The sequence below is a fragment of the Sinocyclocheilus anshuiensis genome, unplaced genomic scaffold (assembly GCF_001515605.1).
Source record: "Sinocyclocheilus anshuiensis isolate Anshui unplaced genomic scaffold, SAMN03320099.WGS_v1.1 scaffold465, whole genome shotgun sequence".
Taxonomy (NCBI): domain Eukaryota; kingdom Metazoa; phylum Chordata; class Actinopteri; order Cypriniformes; family Cyprinidae; genus Sinocyclocheilus; species Sinocyclocheilus anshuiensis.
In genome coordinates this window covers 573,747-581,055 of record NW_015539898.1, presented here as the reverse complement: position 1 = coordinate 581,055, position 7,309 = coordinate 573,747, and the positions used below count along the sequence as shown (strand labels likewise).

General features: G+C 37.4%; 2 protein-coding genes across 4 annotated transcripts in view; one reads left to right on the top strand and one right to left on the bottom strand.

The window, feature by feature from the left end:
* The window catches only part of LOC107686003 (neurexophilin-2-like), a 5,278-nt gene extending 1,978 nt beyond the window's left edge, over positions 1-3,300 (top strand). For both annotated transcript variants that reach the window (XM_016482793.1, XM_016482794.1), the window contains exon 3: positions 1,986-3,300. In XM_016482793.1, the coding sequence (XP_016338279.1) occupies positions 1,986-2,732 (747 nt within the window). In that variant the 3' untranslated portion in view covers positions 2,733-3,300. The remainder of the gene's footprint in view (positions 1-1,985) is intronic.
* A 1,646-nt stretch (positions 3,301-4,946) lies between these two features.
* The window catches only part of LOC107685952 (speckle-type POZ protein-like B), an 11,706-nt gene continuing 9,343 nt past the window's right edge, over positions 4,947-7,309 (bottom strand). For both annotated transcript variants that reach the window (XM_016482715.1, XM_016482714.1), the window contains exons 9-12: positions 7,032-7,154; positions 6,797-6,939; positions 6,321-6,374; positions 4,947-5,489 (exon numbers count right to left, since the gene is read on the bottom strand). In XM_016482715.1, coding sequence (XP_016338201.1) covers positions 5,345-5,489; positions 6,321-6,374; positions 6,797-6,939; positions 7,032-7,154 — 465 coding nt within the window. In that variant the 3' untranslated portion in view covers positions 4,947-5,344. The remainder of the gene's footprint in view (positions 5,490-6,320; positions 6,375-6,796; positions 6,940-7,031; positions 7,155-7,309) is intronic.

The window sequence follows — 7,309 nt, the reverse complement described above, 5'->3', positions numbered from 1 at the left end:
TTTTTATTATTAGTTCTTTTTTCCCCTCAATTTATTGCCATCCTTGAACTGTAAAAAAATGTATTTACTTCAGATTAAGTACCTAATCTCATAATTTTGAAAATAAATAAATAAAAATGTTCATCATTATTATCATTTATTTTAAGTAATTTTTTCTTCAGTATAATTCTTTCCAAAGATTTATAATGATCGACCAAAATTAACTAGTTTTTGCGCTTAATTTGTTTGTGATTTCTGGTAACATTTTCTCCTTCATTTTACACATTTGGCATCTCTTGTCTCTCCTTACCTGCAGAGGATGTCGGTAGTTCTTTGTTCTGTGGATCATGAGTTTGCACTAAATCAAAGTTAACAGACAGTAGATTTGGATTTTATTTCTCATTTACCATCACGGGTTTGAATTGTGAAGTGTACAGCACAAATTATATGTGTCTCCCAAATATTTACCCCCTTTGGTTTTTTGAGAGAGAAATAACGGAGAAAGCTGAAGATAGACTTGGGGAGATGGGGACTAAACAGCCTTTTGGGACATATACGCTCTTTCATTCTATCAAATGATGCCTTTGAAAGTATATGTTAAAGGCTTTTGAGCTTTGTTGAAAGATAGAGAATGAGAGTAGGGCAGCTCCTCCCTGATCTTCCTCCTTTGGTCTTTCCTGTGCTGTTTTCTGTTCATTCATATTTCACCACGACTGCAGTGCAAAACAAAGTTGTCGCATTGATTGGCTGTAATATTAAAATGAAACTTTACACTAAATGATAGCAGGAGTCATGGGTGTGTTTTAGGAACCAGTTTTGCTGGGTTTGTGACTGTGTGGGTGTCACTGTCTTAGGCTTGAGGTAGATAGTGTTTATTGAGTCAGTAGTAAAATTGCATTGCAGTGAGATGTTACATCCTGTTTGCATCATTTAAAACAGGGCTCTCATACAGCTCTGTTTCCCATCCCCTCTTTATGTTTTGATTATTTACGTAGTGATGCATCTCCTTTGATTTTTTTCTACATGCTAGCTGTGATTGTAGTCATGTTGTACTGTAGTAGATTATTCATCTATAATTTTACATCTGAGATGTGAATGTGGACATGCACATCAGTTTATGGTATTTTGAGAATTCTTAAAACCTTAATAACCTAATATATGTTCACTGAGTCTAAATATTTTTATGCTTAAAGGCAAAAAAAAAATTTAAATCATAATTTCTTCTTCGTAGACATTTGTGGTCTAGATATTTGAGGCACCCTGCAATTTCCTAGAGCGTTTTTCTGGTTTGGCAGGATGGGGCCTCAAGCGTCTTCTCATTTCACCTAAAATCTTCTACTACTACCTTCTCAGTATGGTATAGGAAGTTCTATGAAGAACCTTCAAAATGGAAATCAGTTCCTGCACGAACTCTAAACATATTGCACTCACAAAAATAAAGCTTGCCAAAGGGGGTTTTCATAGCGATGCCATAGAATCATTTTTGGTTCCTCGACGAACCTTTTGGTGGACAATTAAAAAAAAAAAGAAATTAAAAATTTTTCTTAGTGTGAACATTTAACAAATCTAAAGAGACTTCTTTTTCACTATAAAGAACCTTTTGTGGAAAGACTCCATGGATGATAAAGGTTCTTCATGGAATCATAGATGCCAATAAAGAATTGTTTTATTATTTTTTAGAGTGTGGTACATTGTCACTGGGATATCTGAAGCACCTTCAAAAGGTTTCCTAGCAGTTCTCCGAAGGGTTCCACTAGTGTAAAAGTCAGAGAAATCCCAAAGTGTGTCTAAAAAGTCTTTTTATTTGTATACAGTTAATTATCAATAGATAAAGTCCAGCAGGAAAATGGAAGTAGAGTCGTTTTTGAATGGCTTTTAATGTTGACTTTAGGATAAACCTTTATTTTTGTCAACTGGACTGGATTGGATTTTTTATTTTTCTTGAGATACATTAGCATCTGCAACCTCTTTGGTTAACAATTCCCTTCCTGGTTTTGTCTTTGAAGGTGACATGTGGAGCAGAGCTAAGAGCAGCTGTGTCTCCTCTGGGTTGGGGAGAGAGTGATAAGGAGGAAAGCGTCTCTCCTTACGGCTCTCATTCAGGGATTCTCAAATCCCTGCGGCTTTTCTCCCACACGTCCCAATCTAACAGCCAGAGCCGTGAAACTGCTCAGGACCCTGGGGCACTGGATCTGTGGGCTTGGTTATCCAACCACACTGATACCGAAGGAACCCTCTCGAGGGCCAAACGTCGTCCCTATGTGAAAACTGGCAAGTTTAAGAAGATGTTTGGCTGGGGCGACTTCCATTCGAACATTAAAACGGTCAAGCTAAACCTTCTCATTACTGGGAAAATTGTTGACCATGGCAACGGAACCTTCAGTGTCTATTTCCGCCACAATTCCACCGGCCTGGGCAACGTGTCCGTCAGCCTGGTCCCACCCTCCAAGGCTGTCGATTTTGAGATCACTCAACAGGAAACCATAGATGTACCTAAAGACAATAAGGCCTTCAATTGTCGAGTGGAATATGAGAAGACAGACCGTAGCAAGAGGACGTCCGTTTGCAGTGACTTCCCGAACAGGGTATGTTTCCAGGAACAGACCCAAAGCCATGTGTCTTGGCTTTGCTCCAAGCCCTTCAAGGTCATCTGCATCTACATTGACTTCTTCAGTGCAGACTACAAGCTAGTACAGAAGGTCTGCCCAGACTACAACTACCACAGTGACACTCCGTATACCTCTGTGGGATAGCACAGCCTAGATTGGTAACTGAGGTGTCATCTCGTTGTTACAGCCTCTCTAGCCTGTAGTTTCCTTGTTCTGTTCCACAAAGAGCCAGAAAAATGGAAGATTGAGGAACCACTCTTTTGATTCTATCTTACTTATCCTTTAGGGCTGTCGATGTCAGGAATAGTTCACCCAAAACAAGAAATAGTTTATGTCTGTCATCATTTTCCACAGAAGAAAGTCAATCAAACAACATGAGGGTGAATAAATTACAGAATTTTCATTTTTGGATGAACCCATGCTTAACCCAGGCTAAGACCTGATTTCCTGAAGGCTGATTTACAGTATGTGGGTTCACACCTAGCTTGGACATGATCAACACATCTGTGGTTTCCATAGTGACCCCTGACCCTTTCTCCGTGACTCTTGTGATGTCATCAGTGTGATGTTTTAAAATATCCAAATCATATGTAAGCTGGGATTCAAGAACAGAAAAAAAGTAAAACATCTTGTATTGCAGCCATTTGTGATGCCCTCCTTTTCATGCCAACATATTTTTGTGTTCACAGAAACATTGTCAATAACTAAGATTAATGTTGAAGCCATAATGTGCACCTCAGTTCTTTTGTATTTTGTTTCTGTTATTAAAGAAAAGATTAGATTTTAGTTTCCAGAATGCTCCCTTGTGTATTTTTCTTCCTTCGACGCCAAGACTGTCGGCAGATTTTTGGTGTACAACTTCAGAAATCCTTGCACAGATGCTGCAAACAAAGAAAAATTGTGAAGTCAGACAAAGCTTAAGTCAACTCTACCACATTTGTTACAAAATCTTCTTAAAAGCCTCAGTATCCCTCTGACTACTGGAGGAGAGTCTCATTGCGGAACAGATTTTTCCGCAATTTAACCTCTGTAAATTCAGCCATATGAAAACAAGAGGATGACATTGTTTCACATCAGCAGAAAAAAAAACGGTTTCATTCGCAAAGATCTGCTCATATGCACAAACTCTGATCTGAAAAATGCACACATAATGTCTGTGAGAGTCTGTGCAATCTCATGGCTTGATGAACAGGGCATTTGAGGATTTGCAGTACGCTGGCTTTAATCTCAGTTTAAGTCGTCTCCAGATGTTTGAAGACTAAAAAGAAGAGAAGTTTTATAAAAGGTCATTTAAATGATTTTGGAAGCCACAGACCAAAAAGAATATGGAGTGTTTGCAACATGCTAGTGTCTATTGGAGATAGACCTTAAGGCATGTTAAAGATCGTACAGCTCCACACATGTACTGATATTCTATAAACTGAAACTTCCATCAAAAAATTTCAAGCTAAAACTATTACAACTGGGACTGACTTCTAAAATAATTGTTCGCTTTTTTCTTAAATATGATCACCTGCCATCTGAATGCTGAGGACAAAGATGTCAAACATCACATCTGATTCAGTTCTAGCTAATAAAAAGTTTTAAATAGTTTAATTGCAATAGCATTATGTGATAAATGCTTTTGACTTGAAATATGTGCCAAGAAAATATATATTTCACATTTTGCTTGAATAACACATTAAACATTAACTACTAAAAAAAAAAAAACATTTTAAATGTTTAAGTCAACATGATTTATTTTTATTTTTTGCCTTTTTTATGGGTCATGACAACTGAATTATATGGCCGTTGGAAAAGAGTGGTTGAAATAAGAGGGTTTGCTAACATCAGCCAAAAATTAAGTCTTAACGACAGGAGGAAAAAAAAAAAACCACAATAAGGCCAGGACATCTTTTTTTTTTTCATTTTATTTCCAAAGCAATAAATCAGTTCTTTTGAACCGCAATACATTTTTTTCCGAACACAAAGAACTCTCCTGATCCATAGAGTTCGTTAAACCATGGTAAATAACTTCAACTAAAGTAAAAACTAACTCTGTGTGAAAAAGGGGAAAACAAGTTCTGTAAACACGGTAAACAAATCTTCATATTTACCATTAGTTTAAGTTGGTGCAAAATATCGACATCTTGAGCCGTTTTCGTGTAATACTCATGTGAACTGCATCACATTTCACCAAGTATTCTACAGCACGACCTCAGTTAATACTTACGCCAATTTTAATGATGCCAAACATACAATGCGACATTCTGCCAGCAATATAGGCAACATCACTTTAAAAGTGTCAGTGGAGACTATCTTTGCACTCGATGCATATGCGTGGGTATGCGTTTAGTGAGTGTATACTTGGTTTTTTTGAAACGTCAGACCACAAGTTCACAAGAAGGGCTAATGCAACCCTCCCCCTCAAGAACATGTAACATATAAGGTCCTAAACACCACCATGTTAAAACTACTGCATTATGTGGGAGCTAGTGCAATCCAGACAGGTCTGGATCAGTCGCAGCAGGCACGTAGTTACACGTAGAGACACAAAGGTGCGGAGGGGCAGATCCTTTAAGGCCATTTTTCAAATGACGTCCAGAGTAAACAGCATGGCGAAGTCCATTTCTTCTTGAGCACTGTGGTTTGAACTAGCTCCTCTATCCAGTCTCTGGTAAGGGCGACGGGCTAGTGAAGAGGGAGGGGGAAGTAGGGCTCGGTGCAGTAGTTGCCTCCTCATGCGTTTTGTTCTAAGCAGTCTGTGAGGGCAAAGGTCAGGACTGTTTTAGCCGTTTCCTAGGCAGACCGAATGGGGTACACTGGGCTGAAGCAAGAGCCCGGAAAGCCTCGGCCACTAAGTGAGGATGGGACTGAATCATTGCTTTCCAACCTGCAGTCTCCATTATGTCTGCAGCATGACTGCGAATGAGCAAAAACAAGCCTAAAGGTTACTATCTATAAATGATATAACATTCGTCGCACGCTGATGAAATTAGTAAAAAAATAATCTGGGGTTTTTATTAATTCTGTGAAATCATGCTAATTAAAGGAATGTTCTGGGTTCAAAACAAGTTAAGCTTTATCCACAGCATCTGTGGAATGTTGTCTGTAAAGATAAATATCACATGTACAGTAAAGTAATGGTGCAAACTGATCCAGAGAACATAAATAAAAAAATCGAATATAAAAAAGAATTTCTATAAACACATTTTTATATATATCTTCATGTGACACTGAAGACTGGAGTAATGATGCTGAAAATTCGGCGTTGAATCACAGGAATAAATTACATTTTAAAATATTTAAATAGAAAGCAGTTCTTTTAAATTCTAATAAAATTTCTCAATGTTGTTTTGCTGTGTTTTTGATTAAATAAATGCTGCTTTAGGTGAGCATAAAAACATTTAAAAAAAATCTAAATATCTATCTTTAAAAGCTGCCCATGGCCTTGTGTAAAAGTGATTTTACCACAGTAAAAAGGCTTGACAGTGCTTAGAGTGCATCGAGCCCAGAACATTCCTTTAAAACGTGATCATACAACAAGAATGGCACCATCTTATGTTTTGATGGAAAGGAATTCAAGAAAAAACAAAATCTCTCCACAAGCTGTGCCATGAATCATTTTGTTTTACGGATATCTTAAGTCACATGATTACTATGCAAACAGGAGCTTCCTGCTAAATACAGATGTGTTTAGTGCTTTTTATTTGCAGAGGACTCTGGGAGATGGTAACATGTTGGCACACATACTTGCTATTCCAGTTCTTCCCATCTTTACAGCCCAGCTGTCTAAGAACACTGCATCTGAGGAAAGAGACCAGAGCAGAATTCACACAGAGCTCCCAGAATGCACTGCAGCCACCGCTGTCACAAATTAGATATTTAGCAGCCAAATTATTCCAATTAATATAATTGTCTGCATTGCTTTTAAGCAGTCATTTATGCAAAGTGACCAAAAAATTGCACATGATTTTCCCTTCAACCTCAATATTGAGATTAAATATTAATATTAATAGAGATCAATATTTTTATAATATAGATATTATATTTCTGCTCTAAATTCTTCCATCATGTATCCTTTCAAAACAGCCCAATTAAACCTGCGAGTCATTAAATTTGCAAAAATGTACAATGTTTACAATTATGTTTAAATGTTCATGTTCAAAGAACTGTAAAGTATATAAAGGATTTTTTTTAATGAGTATGAACTGAGTGTGTGTTCTTGCCTATTAATGAAGTCTATGGCTTGTGCTTTAAGCTGCTCTGCTCTGTGCAGGTCAGCCAGAATGAGGATGTCAGCCACATTCTCTACAGATAAACTGTTACAGAGAGCCTCCTCACATAAAACCTTCAATCTTTCCAGAGCATACTAAAAAGAAAGAAGAAAACAGACTGCAGGTCAATCACAGCAGCACGAACACAAACAAAAAGCGCTCTTCCTTCAGAGCAAGAGTGTATTACCTTGTCTGCAGCAGCTAACAGGTTGTCGGCCATTTTCTCTAGGTTAGGAGCTTTACCAGTGTAAATAAATACCATCATTTCCCTAAAAACATCCGGTTCCACATCGCTGATGTCCACACGGTTCTGCAATGGGGTTGAAAAAAAAACCCATTTCAAAATCTAATGAATTGAAAATCTAATTTAGAATTAAATTGAATAAAATATTTTAAAAAATATATGTATTAGTTGCTGCTTAAATATGGCAAGTTTTATAAAATTTTAGTTTTACAGTGTGTGTA